The sequence below is a fragment of the Pyrgilauda ruficollis genome, unplaced genomic scaffold, assembly GCF_017590135.1.
Source record: "Pyrgilauda ruficollis isolate IOZ18807 unplaced genomic scaffold, ASM1759013v1 scaffold22, whole genome shotgun sequence".
Lineage (NCBI taxonomy): Eukaryota > Metazoa > Chordata > Aves > Passeriformes > Passeridae > Pyrgilauda > Pyrgilauda ruficollis.
This window is the reverse complement of record NW_024521428.1, coordinates 2,873,358-2,899,053: the sequence shown is the minus strand read 5'-3', so window position 1 is coordinate 2,899,053 and position 25,696 is coordinate 2,873,358. Positions and strand designations below refer to the sequence as shown.

Genomic DNA, 25,696 nt, shown 5'->3' with positions numbered 1-25,696 from the left:
CCCCACTGGTGGAATTTTGGAACTTGAATTTGGCAGAGGACATTGTTTGACAATTGGATTCTTGATCAGAGCTGGTGCTTTACCAAGAAACTGTCAGACATAACAAGCAAGGTGATAATGAATGATAAGATCACAGCTGAGTATTAGCAGGTCAAACTCCAATTCTGGGCTTAAAATCAGAAAGAAGGAGCCAGTGTTATTATAATAATATTATTCCCATGTTAGAAAACAGTACAGCAGTACTTTGTATCTGCTGACAACATTATTTTAGAGTGCTCTAAAGTAATTTTAGAATTAAAAACTTAATAACTGAGAACTGATTCAAATAAGCAGTTAGTGTTTCAGAGATACTCTGAGACAAGATTAAAAAGTGATCAGTGACTAATATCAGTGATATTGCTTGGTGTGACCTTCAGTAAGTTCAGCTGAAGGCTATTGAGTAAATGAAAATCTTGAACTTCAAAAAATCCCTCTGTTATCACACCAGATGCATTAAAAATGTGACCAGATTTGGTGTTTGATGCACCTGGAAGTTTAGAGAAAGCTCAATAAAACTGAACTGCTGTAGAGTAAAAGGGAAGTGAACCTGATTTTGATCTCATTTGCAACAGTGTAAATAAAAACCAACAGGAATGAGGTTAAAATCCTGTTCATGACTTTCCATAGTAGTAGCTGCTGCTTTAACCATGGCTGAGGTACAAAGGAGAAAATGGCTTTTCTTCTTTCAAATAATTTATAGCATTAGACTTGAGATTTATGAGGATGCCTCCATGTGGAGCAGCAGGCTCCATTCTATTCGCAGAGTGAATACTTTGCTGTGAAGTGACATTATGAAAAGGCTTGGATAGATCAAAATTCTCTGCTTCTTTACAAGAACCTTGTAAAGAGTCTTTAGAGACTAGCCTTGTATATATTTATATAGTTACTTTTTAAAATATAAAAAAATACTATTTAAAATGCCAATTAAAAAAAATAATCAGCTTTCCTAAGATGTACCAAGAGAGTATTTTGACAGGTCCAGTTCTGTAGGTGTCTTAGAGAAAAACACAACTCTGGGATCATCCCAAGTTTCAACAAGTGACTCAGGGAAACTCTTTGCACACAACACAAGTCAACAGTATTCTTCAGTCTGTGATTAATGGAGTCCTGGGAGTGTGTGGAATGAGAGGTCCTTGTAAAGTGACCAGCAAAGGCACTCCTACCGTCAATAGGTTTAATTCTGGTACACTTCTCTCCATGCAAATCCATAATGTCTACAAATCAAAACAGGTGTGGAGCCTATGACATTGCTTTCCTTCCCGCACATTACATAGTAACAAGGAATGAGGAATAAAGGCTGGGTGTCTGCCTCAGAGCAGCAAGGGGTTTGTGCAGATGAAAAAGGACGCTTCTCCCAAGTGGACTCATCCTGAGAGCATCATTGTTATCTAATAAATAGTTCATGATCCTGCTCTTACTGTATTTGCTGCTTTGTAATGAAAATTACTGGTGACCATTTTATGTTTGATTTAATTTTCTATTTTCATGCTTGCTCTGGAATATATTTTCTCTTTTCTGTTTCATTTCTTTCCTTTCACTTAGCCCAAAGGACTCATAATAAGCCACGGCTTTGCATTAAACTTTTAGTTCTGTAAGACTTACCCACTTTTGACTAAGAAGGGCTGAATAGCTTATGTTCTGTCCTGTGAGAGAGAACAAGACTGCAAACATGAAAAATCCTTCCACAGCCACTACTCAAACACCTACTTTGTTGGCACAATGCAAGTACTGATAAAACATTGTGATCTCAAATAGCATTCCTGATAGAGAAACCTGTTTGGTGTACTAAGAAGTCCAGGAGGAAAGCAGAGATTTAACTCCTGCATGCTGTCTAAGATGACTGGTCTTCACTGGCTTAGTCTGTGAGCCCACTGTGATAGGAACAGGTGCCTGTGACCAAAGTCAGCTCTGTACAAGGGGACAGTGTAGCCACCCTGGTACTGCAGGGCTGGGAGCATACATGCTACACCAGGGTATGGTTAAATCTCCCAAGTGGATCTGCAGATGGGGCAACCCTTTAAAGTGTCTTTAAAAGAGTAACTGATTCCATTGGTTTCTGTTTTGGAGAAACTAAACCACTGGATATTAGAGAAATGTGGTCTTTGGGTTGTTTTGTTTCCTGTATAAAACAAAAAGGGTCTCTGGCTAAGAAAATGTGATCATCCCATTGACCTACTTTGCTTTGGAGGATGGTTATAAATGCTTTGAAAATTAAACTGGGCAAACACATGGCAACAGGTTTTTTTAATGGCAACGAAATCCAAATCTCTAGAAATACTCAATATTTGGAACAGTCTTTATACAATTGGATTCCTAATAGTCAAGAATTTTGAGAAAAAGCACGGGCTTAATGAATATCATGTTTCTTTTACTCCTTGAGGTGGTCACTGTCCATCCCCAGTTGCTTCTGCATCCCTTCCTACCCCAGCAGTTTCCAAGAATTTGTGGTCTAGTTCAGTACTCTACCTCTCAGTGTCATGTAGATCAAACAGATTTGAAAATAACCTGATTTTTATGAAACTGGGTTTTTTTTTTTCTCCTTCTGTTTTATTTCTTTTAACCTGGGGAAAATCTGAAATGTACATTAGGAGCTCTGTAAATAAATTATTTTGAAGAAGAATTAGATAGGTTTATGCTCCTAGCCCCAGAGCAGCACATGTTAAGAAATCTGTCACATTTGCAAAAATGGGAGTAATTGTATTTATCTGTCTTTTTTACCTCCCTGGTATATCTGGATGACAAATAATATGCCAGACATAAATAATAGTATATCTAAAAGCAAATTTAAGGTAGATAGAGAAATTCAAAGTTCAACATTTAAGCAGAGGAACTTAATGGCATGAAGGGAAATTAAGAATAGTTCAAAAAGATAATGTGCTTTCTTTTTCCTCATAGGTCCTGTACAATTTGTTCAAGTCTTTCTGCCAGATGCGCACAATTAAGGTTATTGACATATTCGCTGGGATTGCTAACTTCTTTATAGTGGGGATCGGTGGAGTATTGATTGGAATCCTTTTGGGATTTGTAGCAGCCTTTACCACCCGTTTCACCCATAAAATCCGAGTGATTGAGCCACTCTTTGTCTTCCTGTACAGTTACTTGTCATACATAACAGCCGAAATGTTTCATCTCTCGGGCATCATGGCGTAAGTACCACAAACTTCAGTAATCGTAGCATCCAAGTAAGAATGCCAAAGGAAATTGGAGAGAGGATCAGCTTTTGCAAACCTTGCCATGTGGCATTGCTCCACAGTGCATGGCAGAGTTGCTGGCTTGAGGATTTCCGGCCTCTTCCCTCCCGCTTCCACCCCATATTCTCAGCTTGCCACCACACCAGCTGTGTCACTAAAACTGCTCATGGCATCACATCATAAGCTGTATCTTTGAAATGTTCCAAGTTAAAAATATTCACTTGGATTTTCAGTGGGCTTATTTTTAACCCAGGCCACTTTGGTGACCCGTGTCCTAGTGTGACCCCTCAACTAGCCATAAGGGCATGGGTGTGGAGTGGCCACGGTGATGTAGGGGCTATGGTGGCAGGGAGGGAGTGGCAGTGGTAGCAGGGAACTTCATGAGCTGCCTTCACTTTCCATGCCAATATATTGTGAAACTGTGTTTAACAGCTAGTCATGTGAGCAGCCAGTAAACACCATTCAATGAAGACAATGTATATATCATTTAGGCAAACTTCTGTTGGATTACAGGCACAATAAGGATTGGGTGAATGTAAAGTTTGCAGTCCAGTGGTAATATAATCCTATAGTTTATTTTGATAAGTGTGCCTGTGTGTTACAAAGTTCTCTGTATACATCATTATGTATAAAATAATATTTTTCTTCCCACTTCCAACAGGTAGAAATATTTTCACTTCTGGTTTTTCACTCTTTGTCTTCAGTAAAAAAATAGCACAGCCTCTCTCTTCACTCTGTTTATACTGTAAGAACTTCAACATTAAAAAGAGCCTTTATGACATTTGGTATAATTAAATATTTTGCTCTGGTTCCAAGTAATATTTTTAAAGTCAACTTTCTTTAATGACTTTTTATTGTTCTAGTGGCAAATATGAGTCATTCAGGCATGAGGAGAAGAGCTTTTTGTGTAAGCTCAGATGTTACTGCTGGGTGTCACTAATACTCGATAATACCTCACCTGATTATTATCTTTTAGGCAAGTGAAGATAGGTTTACTATCATAGGCATGCCAGTAGAAAGTTTTCTGGGACTGGGAAGCAATTTGCAAGGAAACTTATGGGTGGTGATTGCAGTAGTATAAAAATAGGAATATGCCATGAAACAACAGGGATTGGAACTTTAATGTAAGTAAAGAGCTAAAGATTACATGGGTTTCTTTCTCTGATATGAGCCTAAATAAAGCAGCATATGCATTCACTTTGACCGAGTTCATAAATGTGCCATCTCTTTCCATAGCTTCTATTCATAGCATTTGTGTGGTTTCTAGTTTCCTCCACCTCTAAAGCCAAATGTCCTTGACATCCTATGATCAAATACTTAAAGGGCTTCTAAACCGAAAACATGTGGCTAAATTGTACACGATAAAAATTGAGGCAGTGTTTATGAAAATACTGATTTGGACCTGCTGCATCCAGGACACAATGGATAGAGCATGGTGGGTCTGCTGGTGGGTCAGGGGACCCACCACATGCCAGTGCCTGCCACCAGCACACCAGTGCTTCCCACAGCACTAACAACATGTTCATTTTTGTTTGTGCAGTGGCCCCTGAAGGGGTGCAGAACAGAAGAGGAAGCACAAAGTATTTTCACCCTCAAAGAGCATGGTAGAAAATGAGTTATCTTTAAAATGTTTTGTCTGTTTTTGTCTCTAAGTGTACTTTGTAATAGCTGACAGAACTGTGTACAGCAGTAACATCCCAGCTGAGACAGAAGGATCTCAGCTGCTATAAGCCATAAAGCTTGTCCTCTCCCAGCAGTGCTGCTGACAGCCTTGGAGCTCCTGCAATCTCTAGATCCCCTTGGAGTAAATCTGCCCTGCTCTTGTCACATTTCTTTGGCCTTTGAGCTACAGAAAGTAATTTGCTCTGTGTCACAGAGCAAAAACACACACCAGGGTTAACCAGAGTTCCCTGTCATTTTTTGCAGCGACTGACTCACGTGAGGATTGCTTGGGTCTGATTTAAAAGTCAGCCTTCCTTTGAGCAGGTAGCTGGAGCAAATGACCTTGGAATGTCCCTTACAACCGAGATTGTTTATTTATTATTTACTTCTGTGGCCATTTACAGTTCAGCCTATGAGCAATAATTGCCAGGTCTCCCCTTTTTCACTCATATCCACATGAGCCTGTTAAACTACTGATTCCCACTTCTTTCATAACCAGGTTTATAAAGATACTCAGTGAGACCTTGTGGTTACATGCTGTACCATACTTTAGGGGAAGGACATGAGCAGGAACATACAGTGTTACCAAATAAATAAGATACTTAGATTGCCTCATTCCTGGGCAAGTAGGAATTCACTGGCAGAGGAATAGAAGGGAATGAAAGGCACTTGTCCCTCTTCTGATAAGTTTGTGTACTCGTTCTAAGGATAAACAATTCTTGAAATGTCCGTGTATAACCCCTGCACCAGGTTACCTGGCTGAAACAGTGAAGGGACTGAACCATGTCCCTGGGAGCTGCAGAGAAAATCCTCTTCAGAAGGAGAGGAAAAGTTTCTACTGTAACTGGAGCTGGGCATGAATAAGGATCACAGATGTAAAATATACAAATCTGAATCTGAACTTTATTCACTTGCTTCCATGCTGCATTTTCTGCTTACTAATTTCTCATAAAGGCTGCGAAGCAGCAGAACTTTTAATATTAATATAGGTTTCTTTTTCTTTTTTTTTGCCTTTTTTTTTTCTTTGCAACAATGACTTAGCAGGCTGAAAGGAGCAAACATTGAAACTAGTGTAAATTTAGTAGGTCAAGGAAACTTGAGGATTGAACCCGGTGGCCTAGTTTATTGCAGTCCTGACAGAAACTGTACTGTTTATACAGTGAGACTTTTATTCTTCAGAAGTACAGAATGTTGCAGGTTAATTGCAATGAAGTGCTTTTCCCTTCCCCTTCTTGACCAAGGCAACTGCTCAGGTCACAGAATTGGAAGCCAGAATTAAAGTATGTGGGTAAGAAATGTAAAATAAAGCACATCTAAGCTTTGGCTTTGATTATTATGACAGTAAAAATTTAGTTTGCAAATAACTTATTATAATAATGTATATAAAATCTTGCATAAAGACATTGATTTTATATTAAATTTTAACACTATATCCCCACACAATTTTCAAATGAAGGAGACTTCAACATTTTTTTCTCATAAATAAATACTCTAAAGAGATAACTGATTCAAACTGAGCAGTGATTAGGTGTGAAATATTACTTATCTGAAAACCAACAAATCATGTGCAGGTCTATTTCTTGTAGCATTGAACCAACTCCTCAATGGCTTGACATTAATTGAATGAATGCAAAATGTGACTGAAAATAAGAGTGTTGTCCCTTTAAATTCTAGTGGGTAAGCATGGTAGGTGTTTTAAGTTACAGCTTGCAAGGATTCTGATTAATCTGGTGACAGATTCTTATCAGACATCCATTTACAGTGTCTCCATTACCTCAGGTTCCAAAAACAAACCATGTCCAGAGCATGATCCCCTGCTCCCCATGCTGCAGGGCTTTCCTAAATTACTATAATCATGAAAATGACTTATTTTAAGAAGGTAATAAACAGTACTGTGTGTTTTGTTGTGCCTTTGATGCAGACCTGACAGTCCTAATGCTTCAGGGCACTAAGCTGCTGCTTTGGGCCTCTAAAATGACTGTGGGCCTAGAAATGGCTGTTTTCCAGCCCACCCACTGCTTCTTGCTCTTTGGCATTTGCTGCCCCTGCACTTGGCAGCTCCACTGAGTGTGCCATCGGCTGGGGTAGCGGGGCTGCAGCACACTGCTCACACTCGTGCAGATAAGCACTGTACACGCAGGAGAGCCGACACAACCCAGGCATCGCTGACATCTTTGTAGCTGTGTCAGTGCAGTGAAGAGCTGCTTTGCCACTGAGTATGAGGCTTTTGGCAGGTCAGAGTGTTAAGTGGATTTGAGAAGATTTGTGCATGTACTTTCGTGGTTGATCATCAGAACTGTGTACAAACTGAGGAACCTCGGAGTGTCTGACAGCTTCTGGGCTTGAGTGCATGTCCTGACCAAGCTGCTGCTTCTTGTCAGGACAAAATCCATGTGTGTGCCAGGTCCTCTCCCACTTTCTTGCTCAGGCACATGATGTGGGATCTGTTGTAAGTCCCCAGTCTGGGTAACTGTAAGATCAGAACAAGGAGGAAAGCGGTGAAAAGCACCATCAGTTTGTCAGTATTGGCACCTCTATTATCCTAACCATGTCCTCAAACTAGAAATGTTACCTTAACTTCTGAGTGTTTCAGAGAGAAAACTTGCATGCTTATGAAATCTACATTATCTCTTCCACAGTGGACCCTGTGTGGTCAGGATGAGCTCTGCTTCCCAGGCAGCATGCTACCTGTGGAGCACATTGGATCTTTCTGTTCAGGACCGTGGTGAAATCAGCTGAAATGAGGAGAGGGCTGACAATTATATCAGTACTAAATATAGATGGGGGTCTGGGATAGCCTTAGTGAGGCTTTCTTCCTTCTTAGTCTTGGAGTTTGCTCAGGTTTGGAGCTAGTTTTTGCATGCCAATGGGCATTTTATTTTGTGCTGACTAGATCCTTCTCCATCACCAGGTATGGGTGGGCAAAAATGCAGGGTGAAGGGCAGGGTAGGTGCACTGTTCTGCCTGTATTTGTAAGCCACTATCTGCCCATCAGATTGCATCTGTCCCCATATCACATCTTCTTCCTTGGGTTTTCTTCACTTTGGTGTGTATTCAGGGTCTGCTGCTTGGGAGAGGTCAACAGAGTACACTCTGTCCTCTCCCAGTGTCCACATGTCCTCCCAGACTTGTCCTTCAGAAGTATTGTTGCCCAGCCACTTTGGGGATGTAGATGTGGTTCCATGTAGGAGAATGAAACTTCTGGACAAAATTAACTTTAATTAATCAAGAGAAATGTGTTCAGAGTCTGAACTTCAGGTTGTGACTACAACCTGAGCTGCTGCTATAGACTCCCTCTTGCAAAATGCAAAGAAAGTTCACTGTATGAAGGTCCTTTTGAAGTTACTACTGCTTCTGAGATTCCTCCTCTGCAAAAAATTTTAATATCCCTTATTTAGAAGAAAGAACCCAGGCATGTGTGTTCATATTGTCAGTGAGGTTTTTCTGAGCTCTGTCCCAGTCTGCCTTTCCATTTACATTCACATTCAGGGACGTTTGGTTCAGAGATGGGGCTCTTGGCTTAGGGGCAGGACATGCTTAGCAGAAGAGTTTCTGCAGTGAAATCTCCACAAGACTTGGGGGATTTCAACAGAAATTTTCAGAGACTCTAGCAAACCTGCCCTCCTGCTCCATGAGAGAGAGAAGTGTAGAGATTTCAGCATGAGGACATATCTCCTATGGTAGCAAATACTTATATCTGAAAACCTGGTGTAACTGGAATAAATAACTGTAGACAAGTTGGCTGTATTCAGAAAGACATGTAAATGTAAATACATCTCTCTTTCTTTGTTTAGATTTAGTGTGCTAAAACGTTTTAGCACAAACTTTTATGGGTTTGACTGAGGACCCATACATGGATGTGTATAATATTTTTCACTGGGCAATCAGAGCAGATGTTGTTGCCCTAGACAGTACAACCAGGAACGACAGCTGTTTCACAATGTATCTTGCCTGAGTTGTCCTCCCTGATAATTATTAGTCAGCTCAGACTGTCTTCCATACTGAGACACCACCTTGGAGTTATCCTCCAGCCAGCTCTGCTAACTACCCTTAAACTTGTAAATGTGTAGCTGAGTGGTCCTCAGCCATCCCTGTACTGTGGACAGCCATACTGAGCAAGTGATATACAGCCAGTCATGTTTTCCCCCCTTGCCTTTCCCAAGGATTAACAAACTCTGTTTGCTAACACAGAAAATAGACTTGTGGATGCATTTACAGTAAGCCCTTTCTTTTCTCTCATGTATCAGCTGAGATGCCCATTTCATTCATTTGTAGGCACTTTAAACGTGCAGCAGCATCAGTTTGATTTCTAGTGGTGTTTTTCTCCTATTCAGCCCTACGTGCAGGCCTAAACTGGTGAAGGATGACAAATTGTCTGTAGCCTTGCTGCTTACTTTGCTTGGAAAGCGGAGCTGGCTACTGTCACTGCCATTGAGGTGGGACAGCTGCTGGCAGGGAAGGAGGGAAGTCCTGCCCTGCCCCCGGATATGCAGTTTCCACCCTGTGTGATGTCCCTCAGCAGCAAGAGATGCAGCAACTCCTGTTTTTCAAGGCTATCCCTGTCTCTCCTGATCTCTGCCCCTTTCAAAACAGAGTTGGAGTGACCCCTGCACAGATCATGTGCAGTTAGTATGTGAAAAAGCTCTCCATACACTGATGTCTGCTCAGAAAACTCTCCATTGCAGAAAAAAAAAAAATTGTGCCCAAAATTGTAGGTTCACCAGGTCTGTAAATTTGAGATTGGCTATGGAATAAGTTATGCTTTGCATTTTAAAGAGAGCTGTGGAAAATGAATAATAGTATATAGATATAAGAGAGGCTAGAAAAAAAAGGAAGCCAATGAAATATGGGATAATATTTGCCTTTCAGGATTACAGCTTGTGCCATGACCATGAATAAATACGTGGAGGAAAATGTTTCTCAGAAATCCTACACAACAATAAAATATTTCATGAAGATGCTGAGCAGTGTCAGTGAGACTTTAATCTTCATCTTCATGGGTGTGTCTACAGTTGGGAAGAACCATGAGTGGAACTGGGCCTTTGTTAGCTTCACCCTCCTCTTCTGTTTAATCTGGAGGGCACTGGGTAAGCAAGTCTCTGACTATGGGTCAGTATTCTTTGCAAGTGAAATGTTTTCTCTTCTCAAGTAGAAAATACCAAAAATTAGACAGAGACCCATCAGTTTGTGGAGTGGTTTTTGTATTAGTAACATGCCCTATATCACAGGGTCAGCTTCCACCTTTCCCTAAAATGGATCCTAAAAATCAGTTTTGCCCTGATCCTACTCACCTAAAGTGAGAGGCAGTCTGCTTGTTAATCACAATACATGTATTTAAGTAAACATTTATTTACAAATAAGCAAATTTTGATAAAAATAATTAGCAGTCATTCAGGAATTAAAAAGATTGTGGCGGGTTTTTGCTTGTTTGTTTGTGAGATTTTTTGCCTTTTGTTTTGTTTTGTTTTGTTTATAATTTATGTTTACTAGCTTTGGAATTTTCCTTGTCAGTCCTCGACAAGAATAGTACCAAACCAGGAAATGCTGTAATTGAAGTGTAAGAAACTGATCTCTCCTGAATTTACAGTACTAGCTCTTTTTCTTTTACCTAGAGAGCTAAGTGCATCGCAGGCTGGTAGGTCTTAAATCTGCTCCTCTCCCCCGCTTCATCTCTAATGATTCAGTCCCTGCATGCTCTAATCCAGCTCTTAAGTCTCCTTTCAGAGCAGAAACCTGGACTATTTTCCTATTGCACCTGCCACCCCACAATCAATACTTTATGCTGAAAAGCCTGATTGCCACCCAGCTCTTGCCCCCTGTGCTTGCTTCCTTCACCTGCCTTTATTCCTTTACTCCAATCTGCCACATCCCTGGAACCTTTTTCCGAAAGATTCAGCAGAATTAACTGGTGTGTTGTCCCCCCATCCCAGTCCTGCATCCTTCATGTCTGTGTGACTAAAACTGAGTGAACAGAAGTTTGCAGGGTTCAAAGCACAGATTGATGGTGGAGACAGACCAGTTTTCAAAATCACCTCAAGTGCAGTGAAAAAGCAATTAGGAGTCTTGGTCAAAAGTGACACAGAGAATTATTGCTGTTTTAGAGGTGTAGTCTAGCAGGTAGCTGTCTTGTGGAGATCTATTAGCTGCTTCAGGTCCTAAATCAAGCTGACTCGAGGTGTTTAGCTCACTAAATATGTTCAAAATGATGTTCCTAAGGCTTTTTAGTTTAATATTATAGTATTGCAAGCTGCTAAGTAATGTTTCATTTAATCAATAATATATATTGAAGAAGCAAATAGAAGTATTTTTAAACAAATATTAGCATCATGGGCTAGTTCTGAAGTTCCCTTTTTTTCCCCTCCTCTCTGTATTTCTGTTTTTTTCCCTCAGGTGTTTTCGTTCTGACTCAGATCATTAATGTATTCCGGACAATACCTCTCACTTTTAAGGACCAATTTATTATCGCCTATGGAGGTCTCCGAGGAGCAATTTGTTTTTCACTTGTATTTCTGCTTCCTCCTGCTGTGTTTCCCAGGAAGAAATTGTTCATCACTGCTGTTATCGTGGTGATATTCTTTACCGTTTTCATTCAGGTAGTACCTTTCTTCTCCTGAACCTCTTCATTCTCAGGTTGTAAATAAGTACCTCTAATGGGTAGAAAATGAAATTTTCTAACTTAATGACTGTAAGGAACATACTTGAAGGTACTTGCCATAGTCATAGTAGAAAAAAGGCTATGCATACCACAGGCAGGTAGCAAAAGTATGCCAGATATTAAGTACTTATGCTAACATGTAAGTAGTACTAAGTATTTAAGACTAGTGAGGTTGAAGTAGAGATAAAAGGTAATCTGGGCGCAGCTTCAGTGCTAATTCCTTTTTCTAGAATGTTTAAATTTGTGTGTTCACTCAGAAGTTCATTGTTGGACATAGTACACAGTGAGCTAAAGACACTGAGGGCCCAGGCAGGTGATGTGGAGTCTGGGTGTTAGGAAGTGATGCTGCAAACCACCTGGACAGCCCTAAAAAAGCACCAGGTGTGTGTTAGGACATGAAGAACTTGTCTCTGATGGCCACCTGGCCATGGAGACCTGGTCAAGGGTGAGCAAGAGACTGAAACCTGCAAAATGTAGAGGAGACCAAGCCCATCAGATAAACATATCAGACTGGTCATTATCCAGAGCAGTGAGAGAGATGTGAGTGGCTCTTAATGAAATTTCAGGTCTGTGGAAAAAACCATAAAATTTTGTTTCTCTGCCTTTTACATGGAAAAAGGTTCTGTGGGAAGCGAGTATCTGTGCTCATGCTTGGGCAAAGGGGCAAGGTGGAGGTCAGTTAGTTGACTTTAGCTGTGAAAACTGATTTTGAAGGACAGAATAATTTAAAATATGAAGATAAATGGAATGTGCTATGAGATGAAACATGATTTATCAAAGAAAAACCTGGTATTATTCTTTCATAAGGCAATTTATTTTCTAGATTAATCTCATTTAACTGGACTATAGTAAAATCTTTGGGAAGGGGGCTACTGAGGAGATTTCTAGTACTCTAGTAGTTTAACTACTCATTAAATTGAGGTTTACATTGACATTAGGATGACTGTAAAGTGAATGAAAAAGGAGCTTACAGTTCCTCCTTTAAATGGAAATAGAAGCAAATTGTCCTTTGGGTCAGAAAGGATCTCTAGTCCAACCCCATGCTCAAAGCAAGGCAACCCTCAAGTTAGATGATATTCCTCAGGGCCATTTAAAGCTGAGTTCTGAATATATTGATGGATGGAGATACCCCAACCTCTCTGGGCATCTGCTCGAGTGTTCAACCACCCTGGCCAGATAATAGGCTGATATTATTAAAGAAATTCCTCAAGGATAAGGTAATGCTCTTGTTAACTGACCATGGCACATAGATGTAGGAGGTTTTGTTGCTGATGTTTCTTGATGACAGATTTTGAAAAGTGTTCTCACGGTGACAGTGAGATACAGTATCCTGTAGAAAGAACTGAGGGCCAATGTGAAAGGAACAGAATGAAACTGAACAGTAATGTGTGCAAACATGTCCTTGCAAAGACTTTCTTACTAGGAATTTCTCTTGTGAAATGGGAACCTTTGATTTGGAAAAAAAATAGGGAAAAAGATACAGGTGTACTAGCTGGTAATGGGGTAGATTTTAAGTCAGTGATACAGTGGGGACAGAAGAAAGGCAAATGTGATCTTAGGACACACTGAGGCAGGTATTTCCATTAGAGCATAGTGGCACGTTCTGGAGTGATCAGGGGACTGGTAAGCATGTCATGGGAAAGGAGACCAGGATGCCTTGGCCTTAGCAAGATGAAGGAGAAGAGGGACTATAATTACTGTTTATACGAGGGAGTGAACACTGTTTAAACTAAAGAGACAAATGTTGGCACAAGAACAAAGTGGTACACAGTGACCATGATGCAATTAAGAAGCGGCTTTCTAATTATCAGAACAATAAGGTTCAAGATGAGTGTTCCATTATGAGCAATGGGGCAAAGAAACCTAACTACTTTTAAAATAAAGCTTGATTCATTTACGAAAAGAAATGTGACCTGGGTGTCTGGGATAGGAGGGACTGATCTCAACACCACAGGAGATTCATTCCTCTCCCTTGTGCCAGTGTGTCTGTACAAGTAAACAAATTATCTTAATTCTTCCACAAATACTTGTTGAAAACCCTTATATCATTCAGGGAATAGCCAAAACTTTTTGTTCTTTCTCTGAGAATGGTCAGGCAAGGATACATATTTACAAAAATACATAGTTTTATGATCTTAGATATCCATAATAGTACTGTTTACATATCTTTGAATACCTCTTTTGGACGTAAGTATTAAAAAGAGGACTTTATGTGTTCATTTTGAAATTATAGGGAATCATTTTATTAATTCATGTTTTTCTAACACAGAGCAAAACTGAAAGAAAAAGTTTAAAATTACTATGGGTGGGATAGGCGATGTATTCCTGATAGTTTCTGTTAGGTTGACCCTCTTGGAGCTCTCAGTTCTAGGGTGCCCCTTTCTTCCTCCTGTTGCATTAATGTCAGCTGAAGCTGACAAGGACTTCATAGCTAAGTGCAAAACCTGCTAACCAAAAGAATGAATGCAATTTTATAATTATTGTACTCTTTTTTTCTTCACAGGGAATAACAATTCGCCCACTCGTGGAGTTTCTTGATGTCAAAAGGTCAAATAAAAAGCAGCCTGCTGTCAGTGAAGAGATTTATAACAGGGTATGTTGCAGCTTCAGTATCATAGGTGAAACCCTTGTATAGATGAAATTCCTAGTCACATTCAGGCAGACAGGCATTCAGCATTCAGCATCAGTATTATGGAGAGGGTGTACTAGATTTCTTTTTGATAGCTGTTATAAGCACAATAATTGTAAAGCTTATATTTAACTTCTGGCAATTACAGAAATTATTGTTACGTATCCTTATTTTGGAATCTCTCACTTTCTTCTTTGTTCAGATCTAGAAGTAAATTAATTTTCTGTAGTTTATTTCACACATGAGATACATGTTATTTTATAATTCAACTACACCAGGAAACCTATGGCTTTATTTAATTACATTATACTGTATTTGGTTTAATCTAATTAAACAAATGCAAACTTCTCTTAAACACACTCTTAAACTTACTAAACTCTTACACCATCACCCTTTTTAGGGATATATGTTTGGTACATGTGTGTCTCCAATTGTTGCAGATTATTAGCCATGCATCTTCTTGAACTTCTCCTTGCAGCATACCTGAGGCAAGTGGTTTGAAATTTCAAAAGGGAGGAATAGTAAGGGCCATGTTTGGAAAATAAGCCAATCTAGGCATCTAAAAGTCTGTCCTTTTAGAGCTTATCCTTTGGACCTGTCTACCACTGTTTTTCCCTAGACTGAGAGACCCCTACGATGGTTCCTGAATTAAAAGCAAACATGCTGCCTCTGGGATCCAGTGAGACCTTAGCTGAACTGATTCAGTTTTTCCTAATTGATAATAGACTCAGGAAGAGCGTGTTTCTAATATTAGGTGGACGGGATGCTTTAAGATGATACAAATTCCTAAAATAGGATCTCAGGACCTAATGCTGTCTGTGCATCTTGAGGGGCTGGTGCTGATGTAGGGAGCTTCTGTCCACTGAGATTCGCTTCTCCACAAAGTCATATTTGCCTCACTGTCAGGCCTGGGGAAGTTCCAGGCATAGCAGTGAGTGGTTAGGGAATTTCAAGTAAGTGAAAATATAGGAAAAGCCTTTAGTTTCAGGCAGGAGCTGAGCAAGATTGACATTGAGGGAATTAGCAACTAACTTCTGTCCTTTTGTGGCTGTGAGCTAAGGAAGATTCAGGGGGAAAGAAACAGATTCTGTCTTTGAGCTTGGTTTGGACAGCTTTTGGTAGGACTGAAGCATTGTTCTGAGTTGTGACTAGATGTTTCTGTTTTAAAGTAAGTTGAAAACTAATAAGGTCTAAGGACAAGGCAAGTGATGTGTATAAGTTTATGTAATGAACCAATGTTTTCCTTTAGTTCTTTGACCACGTGAAGACTGGAATTGAAGATGTGTGTGGACACTGGGGTCACAACTTTTGGAGAGATAAGTAAGAATGGCATTTGGAACTCTTTGTTAAACAGGAGAGGTTGAAATGGCTCTGCAGCAACAAACAAAGACTGTTGGGCATCAGATTTCATTTTCAGCATTTATTCTTGAAAGCATATGGTTGTTTTTAGAACATGTGGGTTTCAAAGGGAAAGTAGGAAAACAATGTCTTTTACTAAACCGCAAGCAAGTAGAACAGAATCTCCAGCTGGGAGGAAAGGCAGCTCTCTGATCCCAGGGTGAAGGATGGTACCTTCTGAGGGTGCATGATTCTGACTGTTGCAAAGCATTTCCTGTATGTCTGCTGAGCCTTTTTTCCCACCCAGCTGTCCTCCTGCAAGCTGTGTTTCTTAGGACAGTTAAGTGATGGGTTAGTTTCCTATTTGAAGGTAAGCATACAAAAGCTAGTGGATTTCCTCTAGAAAGATCAAGGCAGCAGCTGGCATGAGATACATGACACATCCTAATGGCAGGCAGCTCCACAGCTCTTGATGGTATTCCTTAAGACTTAGTGTCAGTTAAGAAGATTACCCCTGGCAATACCTGAATAATTAATATTTTTACTTTATCTGCGAATCATCATCATCATCATCATCATCATCATCATCATCATCGTCATCATCGTTAGGTTAGATCTAATTCCTTTTACATCCAAATTCTTTAGACCCAAAGCATGGGCACTGCTTTCCACCCTCTAGTCTCTGCTCCAAGAAGAATTTAAGTATTTTGTATATACTTATATATAAAAGTATTTTATATAAAGAAAGAATAGCACCAGCAGGAATGGCTGAGGCGAGCCCTCTCCAAATAAAAATTGACACAGGGTGGACACAGTGTCCAAAATTGACTGGGGGTGACACAGTGAGGACACCTTCCTGACAGATGAGTGACATGGGTACAATTTTTCTTTACTTAGCCTGGTTCTCCTCCGGTCTGTGTGAGATCTTTAATGAAAAGATTGCACAGCTAAGGAGAGTCCCACTTCTTCATGACCTTCACACCCAAATTCAAGAATAATTTCAGAATGTCTGGAGGGCAAAATATTTTCTGACAAACAAAATCAACACCAGCTGTAATCAATATTTTTTTACTAAGCAACCAAGAGGGTGCAGTTGCTTTAGAGAAAGGAACAACTTCTAAAGTTTTACAAAAGCAAGCTAAAATTTCAAAGAAAAAGCACTTGATGCAAATTTTGGCCTTTTATTTGTTATTACAGTAAATATTTAATGTTCTCTTTGTCTTGATGAAAACAGAGAATTAAAAATAATATTTTCTAATAACAGAATACCTAAAAGTTTAAAGTTGCTCCTAGGGAGACTGCCCATTAACACATTAACCTATCTAACCTATTAAGACTATCTATCTGAAGTAAAGTTGAAATTGACCCTTTCTTAGGTTGCTCAGCATTAGGTTGTTAACATGAACAGCCACATTCCCAGACAATAAAGTCCTTTAAAATTTTATTAATTGCAATACATTGCCTTTCCTTAACTATGCACAGTAAGAATTAACTGGTTGGGCTGGTTTGCCTCATGTACAGGTTTAAAAAGTTTGACAATAAATACCTGCGAAGACTTCTAATCCGTGAGAACCAGCCCAAATCCAGCATTGTTTCTTTATACAAGAAGCTAGAGATCAAGCATGCCATTGAGATGGCAGAGAGTGGAATGATAAGCAAGGTCCCATCATCGGTGTCTCTCAGGTAAGCAAGGGATGCCAGCACGGCCAAGCAGCTCAGCTGGGTCACACAATTTATTTAACAGGCTGGGCTGTAGGCAGGATAATCGCTTTGACTGAGGATACTTTGTGTCCTAATGTCACCAGAACAGTAAGAGGTGTGAAACAAGAGCCTTTTGCCTGTAGCTTCAGGTGAAGTGCTGTGTTCTTCCGGCGTGTGTCATTTCTCTGGGACAGCTGCTCGCTGGAACATCCATCTGCCATGTAGAGCGGAGATGGACTTGAACACATGCCTGCCTGCCTGCCTGCCTGCTGAGAATAGCTACAAGGGAAGCCTGAGGGGCATTTTGAATAGTACCTTAATACAGTGGACAAATTACTGTAATTTTGATCACATTTTACATTTTACCACAGATGCAAATGAAATCAAGATTTCATTTCTACATGTTACATTTTCGTCTATTACTTGGTTGTTTTGAAATGTTGTTTCCACCTCTAACAAAGGAAATAATTCAAATGTCATTCCTGACCATAAAAATAAAAACATTCTCTCTCTCTCCCTCTCCCCTATTTTCCTATTTTTCATTCTGCCACAGTGACTATCATGAAGGCAAGATAAAGCCCCTTTCTCCCACTGAAATGGAAAACATGCGAGAAATATTAACAAAGAATCTCTACCAAATACGACACCGAGTAAGGATGAACTTTTGCCTACATAAATATCCCACTGCTCTTGTAATATGCCGATTATCTTCTTAACACATCTTTGAGCTAGTACATCTGCTCTATCATACAATAACAAATAATGCTCTTATTTACCTCTGTTGTCTTGAATCCATATCCTGTCATGTGTACAGTAGCATATTCACATTCCTTTGTGTAAATACTTACTTGATCTTATACTATTGATAAGACAATGTTTTTTTTCTTATTACCTCTGATGCAACCACAGTATTAAAGGAGGATCATAGGTGCCAATTCAACCCAACATTATCTACTTGTATCAGTATATTGGTGACTTCATGATATGGGATTAGATTTCCTATTTGCCTCCAGTTGTAAAGTTGTTTGTATTAAGAGCAGAGATGATGAATTGGAAAAATAGTGAAATAAAAGCAAAAGGACATTTCACATTTGTCCTCATGTGGCTAAGTAGTTTGAATGCCTGAGCCCTTGGAAAACATTCAAAAATTGAGCAGGCTTCAGCTTGCTGGAGGTAAAAATGACTTCCCTCTAGGGGACTCATAACTTTCAAATGTCCTCTGCTGACATACTGACCAAGCTACTACAGTGTGGGGGTAAACATGGTATTAAGCCAACGTCTTTCATTATAAATATCAGCAGGTTAAAAAAAATGAACGAAAACCAACAAAAAAACCAGGTGGTTGTGAAGCAGATGAATAAAAACATTCTCAGCATAATTACTGTTCTTGTTCTTAATCATCTGCAATACAATCTTATTCACAAGGATTTATGATGCTTATTAAAGCAAAAAGCCTGGTTTTCCCTGTTCATATAGTCCAACACATTTGACGTCATGCTTTCCAGGCTGTGATCACTTCTTTTCCATTTCAGACAATGTCCTACAACCGACATAGCCTGGCTGCAGATGCAAGTGAGAAGCAGGCCAAAGAAATTCTGATCCGTCGCCGGCACAGCCTTCGGGAGAGCCTGAGGAAAACAAACAGCCTGTCAAGGGAAAGACCGGTACTAGCATTTTGTGGTGTTTTTTGTTGGGTTTTTTTTTGTTTGTTTGGTTTTTTTTGGTCTGTTTTTTTAATTTTAATTTTTATTGAAAGCAGCTCTTTGTAGCTGTCATGCAGAAAAAGCAATCTTCTGACATGTAGGGAAAAATCCTGAATTTGGAAGACAACTGCACATGTAATATCACACTTACACCTTGAGTTGCACCCATGAGCCCCTTAATTTGTGTTGACACCTTCAGCAAGGCTTCAGTCTTGTAGAATGTGATATGGGAGTGGGATCTGCTGCTATAATTTTACCTCAGAGAAACTGGACAGGCTCTGTGCACAGTGTAGGTATGATCAGTGTTCTCTATCAGTATTTTGATAAAGTGTGTATGATTAAAGGTTAAAAATTACTTTGAGATAGAAAAGCTACTTAAGCTCCAAAATATAGGAGAGGACTTTTGACCACATCAGTCAGAGCAAGCTCTTCACTTGAAAAATATTATATGCTCTCTAGTATTCATAAAATGTAGTCAGGCCTTCAGATTTTGACACTGGTTAGGAAAATTTCTTCCACTAAGAAGGATTGCTGTGGCATGATAATATTTGGCTCTATGAGGCAATCTTGCAGTTGTAAACTTCCAACCATATTGGAATGGAGAACACTAAATAGGCAGGGAAACGGATCCTTTGGTCATATCAGGAATCAAGGAAATTAGCTATCCTGTGAATATGTATTTTCATGTTACAGAAATATTTTGTGACTGTTGTCTTCATTCATACAGTTGTCCTTCAGCAGTTGAGGTTGGAATAATGTTTCCAAAAGGATGATAATGTCTCATAGGTGATCATTACTAGAGGTACTGTGGTGTTAATTATGACAACAAGACTGTTTCTGAATGATTTTTTTTTCTCAACCACAGTCACATGTGTTATCTTTTTCATACAATTAAATTATTTACTGTGTGGAATAGTGAGGACACCCAGCAGGACTTTTGGGGCAAGGAAAGAAAAAGGATGTCTGATAACCTTTTAAAACACACTGGCTGTAATTTTAAGAATAATTATCCTTGGTATCTATTTAAGAATAAATCCTCCACAGAGGAGAAAGAGGAAAAGAATAAAAATCCAAAGAGGAAAAATCTCTAAGGGAAAATAAATTTCCTTTCAGGTTCCCTTTGGGTCTGCCACAAGTAATGATATTAGCGTAGGAGAGCTAGTAGACTGTAAAGATTTTAAAAATCTTTATAGTAAATGTAAGAAAGGATGTCCTTGAGAAACTTTTGAATTAAAAAAAAAAAAGCAACTTGTCCTGGAAAGTACCTCTCATGTTCTAGAAGTATGACGTGTGGTCTGTTCCCATAGCCTTTAAATCTCGGTCTGGGGAAAACAAGGATTTTATGCCCTGAACTGGTAAATGATCATGCTGGTGCCTAACTTCCTCATCAACTTCAGTGTGACTAGTCAACTGTATAAAGTCATTTATATGTATAAAGCTCTTGCAGGATCAGAATGCAGATTGGTTCTTGAGCCCAAGCTACAGTCTCACCCAGATTTTTGCAGCTGACTAATAAAAAGTTTTGAACAAGTTTTAAGCTGCATGAAGTGCCATGCTTGCAGCATTTACCTTCCTTAGGAAAGCCTGTGCAGACAAGGTTGAGGTTAGAGACCATGCATTTATTAACTCTGATCTCAGAGGGCATTTCACTAGGTTTTCATTTGATTAAACTGCTTGAGATTATTCAGTCTTTACCTTAGTTAGCACAGCCTTCAGCCAGCAATCAGCACTGAATGTGTAGTAAAAGATCACATATTAGCTAATTCAAAACTACTCTCAAGCCCTTTAGCTACAGAAATGTGTTCAAGCCTCAGTTGTGTATCTTAACATGGCATTACGCAGGTACACAGTGACTTAAAATGTTTTGGTTTTCTTTGCATGCAGGCTGCAGCAAATACAAAAAGATTCCTTTCACTTCCTAAAAACACTAAACTCCCAGAGAAACTGCGAGTGAGAAATAAAACATCTTCCAGAGGTAATGATTTTTTTCTTCTTTTCTCTTACTGTGCTGCAGTAATTTTGCTTACGTAGAAGGAAGGTTTTTCCAGGGATGATGTAGAGAAATAAGCAAACTAGAGCATTTAAAACAGTGTGTCCTAAAGCAGAAATGTGAGTGTAGAGAAATGCCCTGGACAGAAGGGTTTTGTGGGGCTTTCTCACTTCCTATCCCATACTGGTGTTGTCCTCCCAGCACATCTCCTCATTCATGTCAGCAAGCAGCTGCCTGCTGCACTTCTGCACCAGGAACACTGCCATGGCTCATTCTTCTCATCTTTATTCCATAATCCAGATATCCCTCCTGGATTATGAGCCTATTTGGTTCTTTTCTCTCTGGGGTCAGGGTAGAGGACACTGCTCTGAAAAGCAAACCAGAGAGGGAAATGAGGACATTAGATCTAGTTTATTGTTCTCATGAAGAACTCAAAATGTTGTGGTTTACAACCAAATTGCTAACTTTTTTCCTCTGCCTAAACTCACAAATGTTTTATATTGTGGTTCTTGAGTTCTAACAAAAAAACATTTTAAAAATCTGTTGGAGCACATATATTTGTGAAATAATGTGAAAACATTGCCCAATTTTATATCTATTACTTTTGATACTGGTTTCATTACCATACTTGTATCATTCTCGGGAGCATTTTCTTTCATGACAAGCTGTCATAAGGATCTCTTGCTGGGAAGAAGAAACCTGTGCAGAGTTTCTAAAATTTCCTGATCTCCACCCCAACTAGTTTTCCACTATTCCTAATTAATTTAATATACTGTGGTTTTGTCTATTAATAATGATATTGTTGCTCTCCTGAGTGTAGGATGCCTTTTATTCTGCAGTTAGTCTGCAGAGGTCACCTACTGTCACCTAGAATTAAAGAGAAAATATGCCTCCAGATTATTCAATTGTCAAAAAATATATTGTTTGACATACTTAGAAGGGAAAAAGCCTGAAAACACAGTCTGATGAAGACCTCCCTTGATATATAATTATCTGGGTGAATGGACGATTACATGGTGATATATTTTGTTGACCCCTTCCTCACCTTTTTAAAAAGAAATGACATGAAGGCTACTAATCTAATTTGTTCTTATGACAGTTGCACAGTTATTTACTTTGATATATTTAAAACATCATATCTGATTTAATTCGAAGAACAAATCTGAGGCATTCATAAACTATTATTAAAATTATTAACAAATTACTCAAGTGTGCAAGTTTTGATGAACGTGTTAATTCTTTTTAAAGAAGTTTGCTGGGGAAAAATATATGCACATGTGCACATCCAGACTATCTCCAGCTTAGTTTACCTGGCAATGATCATTTAAAGGCATTCCCTAAACAATTAGGGAATTTTCCCAGCTTTCCCTAGAGCATATTCTATCCTGCTGTGAATGGTAGGAAGAGTCTGCAGCACTTGCAACCTATAAGATTTGCCCTGTTGATTCTGTTTCATATCTTACATTCAGCCTTATTAAGGATGGGATATTTCCACCCATCTGTACATTGACCTTGAGAGATCCTTTGCCTGGTAAGAGTGTTAATGCTCCTTTTCCAAAGTCAAGTTTCTAGAGCTGCTGTACATGCTGTGCTCTGGAAATGCCTCTTGGTTTAGATTTCATGAGATGTGAGGCTGGGAGATCTAATTTTGGTATCCTGTTTGGATGTAAGCAGGGACTGGACCCTAAGTTCAGAGAGAGGCAGTCTTTTCCTGTCCAAAAAACTGGAAATTTCCCAGAAATGGGGCAATGTCACTTCAATCAAGGGAACACTTGGTAATCAAGGAGCAGCTGTGTGAGGCCTTTCTAAAAATCACTTTTGACTTTTTAAAGTCAAATCTCTCCCCTATTTTGGCAGAATTAAGAGGCTGTTACTGGGTCTGATCAGAAAGCACTGAATATAGAAAAATATGGGGAAACTTTATTCTATGGCTGCAAGGGGTCAATGTGCTGCTACTCAAATATTCCTGAAACAGTTATATTCTACACCTAAAACTATACTTTTGTTTTCAATTAACAGTGGGTGACAGCAGTGACTCTGAGTTGGATGCTGCTACCACAGTGCTCAATCTAAGGCCCAGAGCAGGGAAAATCTTGAGAGACCAGAGACTGAGACAACAGAGGCCACTACCTGAGTTTAGGGTGGAGTGGAAAAACGAAGTTGACGGGAGCCAGGACGGACGAGGAGAGCAGCAGGAGCCAAGCACCTTGCCTCAGCCATCCATTGGGTTCAGGCAGCCACTGCTGACAAGACCAAGATTTGGCACTTTGAGCAGGGAAGATTTGACTGCAGACCATGGGCCAGCAAGACCTATGCCACCACCTCGGTTAGTTAGGCAGGCATCGCAAGGGGACAGGCAGAGAAATAAGCCTGAGAAGCAGCTGTACTGAACATAGCCAAAGGAGAACTATTGATAACAAACCATGGACATACTGAATTAGGATTCTAAATGATCTGATCAGACTATGGGATCCATTAAAATAACACAACAATCTGGGTCTAACCACTTCCATTTGAGTTAAGTCGACTCCATTAACTAAGTGAAAGGAATACTGCAGCAATTGCAAAATTAAAGATACAAAACCAAAATATATCTCTTTTACAAATAACTTATGGCAATGCTTTAATTTAATCACATTATTTCCACTGTTAAAATAGTATGGAAATGTGCCTTATCACATCATCTCTCATGGAACCAAGTCACGAAGGTTCAATACCCAGTTTTCTGTTGAAGTCATTGTTGAAAGTCCAGTGATTGAATAGATTCTTAAAAAATAGCCCCAAACTTGTGTATCATTTCAGATTTTATTTATAATCAATAATACTTGTTTTAACCAGAGCTTCAACATGAATACCACTGAAAATTGCACAATGCACCTATCATATAGACTTCTAAAGAAGAATAAATATATTCCTGAAGCCTAGTTTGCTTGAAGACCTCTGATGCAGAAAAAGAGGAAGAAGAGAAGAAACAAGCTGTAGGGGAATTGCAAATAAGGCTTATAAAAAGGACTTGCAACAAAGACCTGAATATCTTGAATTTTTACTTTCTGAATTTTTGGCAATATGTTACCTTTGAAAGGTACTAAGGATCACCAAAGAAAAACTGAATTACCTTGGCTTTCACTTATGTCAGCAAGAACTCAGAGCGCTTAGCAGGATACTAGAAGGCCTAAAACCAAAAAACTTCAAGTGGATAAATAATGTTTTGAATCAAAATTGCTTTTTTGCACCTTAGTTACTTGGTTGCAATGTAATGCAAACATGGCAGTAGAATAGTTGCAGAGCACTGCACATAGACAAAGCGAGCAGTCTCCTGTTTGAGTCAGGGACCACTGGGACTCAAAAAAGCTCATGCTTGTGACCCTGGTTAATTTGTTTTACTTTTTGTTTCCTCATCTGTAAGAGGGGAAAGGTAATCTTTTCTTTGTCTGAGCTATGCACTCCAAGGAACAAAAATGTTCCATGTAATTTGTTTTTATAGAAAAGTAGCACAGTGGGGTCCTGGAATCAGCTGAAGTCACTGTGCACCTTAATACAATGGACTTCTTGATCCTAGCATCAATGGCTGCCATTTGAGGGCATATGGGAAGCATTAAAATAAATGATACGTAACTGTAGCTCTCAGGAATTTGCACTTTCTGTCCCACATAATCTAAGTACTGAGCTTGCTTTAGCACAGATACACATTTCAGTACAGTGCAGAAATAATTTTCTTTCTACTTGTTACAAAATTGATAACTTTCATTGAAGAATGTACACTGTGAAATCATAACTTTTCTCTTTCATTAGCACATTTCTAAATCTGTGGGCAATAAGATTAATTTTTTTTTTTATTTAAGCTTGTTTTGAAAAAACTATTAAAAATCAGAGTTTTCTTTTAAAACCACAAAGTAGATTTCTTTCAAATGTTCTTGGGTGGGGGTTGATAAGTGGGGATGTAAGACTTTCCTTCTTCTAACAGCATTTCCAAAATACTTATTTCATGTATGTATTTGAAATATCAAACCTTCCCAAACTCTTTCCTTAGGTCCTTTAGTCCTTTTCCTCTGTTCAAGCTCTGGAAAATTCTGCTGTGTGGCAAATGCAAAGTCTAAGCTGCAGAGGAATGGCTCTGTGAACCCTATAATCCTCAGTCAGATGTTCATGGCTATTCTCAACAAATGATTATTGTGGAAATCAATACTTAGCTCTCCTCTAGTGATCATCTCCTGTTTGGAAATAAACTTGGGTTCAAGCAAAGCCAACAAGTTTTAAAAACAAATTTAAATTTGTCTTTCAACAGGAAAGTACTTTCATCTGTAAAATTGTCAGGGAATGCTATGTCACTGTGTTATTTGGATCACGTTTGAATAAGAAAAAAGCCTCGAGTTTTGATTAGTTTTGAGACAACATCCTCCTTACAAATCAGATTGTTTAAATTAGCTGTTTTATATCAGGCCGATCTGAAAACTGACCAAATCAATAAATGTGAAATGTTGCACATCAATATTTAGTTTACTCTCCATGGAGTTTTCTTGTTTGTGTGCTGGTAATGACCAAACACTTGGCTTCTGTCTGGGGAGAGCTGCCTTTCTTTTTTTTTTTTAAGCAGTTATTTTTTATGACACAATTTTAAATAATGAATGCAGGTTTCAGGAACCTTACTGCTATGCTGGCTGCCCATTAATGCAGGGCACGCTCACATTATTTGTGCTTAAAGTGGTGCTCCATAGTACAAGCACATAAATTTGAAGGTCGTTTTTATGAAATATGGTTTTAAGCTCTTTGTGCTTCAAAACATGATAG

General features: G+C 39.1%; 1 protein-coding gene across 1 annotated transcript in view; it reads left to right on the top strand.

Annotated features, from left to right (window-relative positions):
• Positions 1-25,399, top strand: part of SLC9A2 (solute carrier family 9 member A2) — a 33,877-nt gene extending 8,478 nt beyond the window's left edge. Inside the window, exons 3-12 of the mRNA XM_041468476.1 lie at positions 2,935-3,185; positions 9,762-9,979; positions 11,283-11,485; positions 14,051-14,140; positions 15,426-15,496; positions 17,036-17,197; positions 17,769-17,865; positions 18,748-18,879; positions 20,803-20,893; positions 22,928-25,399. Of these exons, the coding sequence (XP_041324410.1) occupies positions 2,935-3,185; positions 9,762-9,979; positions 11,283-11,485; positions 14,051-14,140; positions 15,426-15,496; positions 17,036-17,197; positions 17,769-17,865; positions 18,748-18,879; positions 20,803-20,893; positions 22,928-23,298 (1,686 nt within the window). The 3' untranslated portion in view covers positions 23,299-25,399. The remainder of the gene's footprint in view (positions 1-2,934; positions 3,186-9,761; positions 9,980-11,282; positions 11,486-14,050; positions 14,141-15,425; positions 15,497-17,035; positions 17,198-17,768; positions 17,866-18,747; positions 18,880-20,802; positions 20,894-22,927) is intronic.
• Positions 25,400-25,696: the final 297 nt, after the last annotated feature.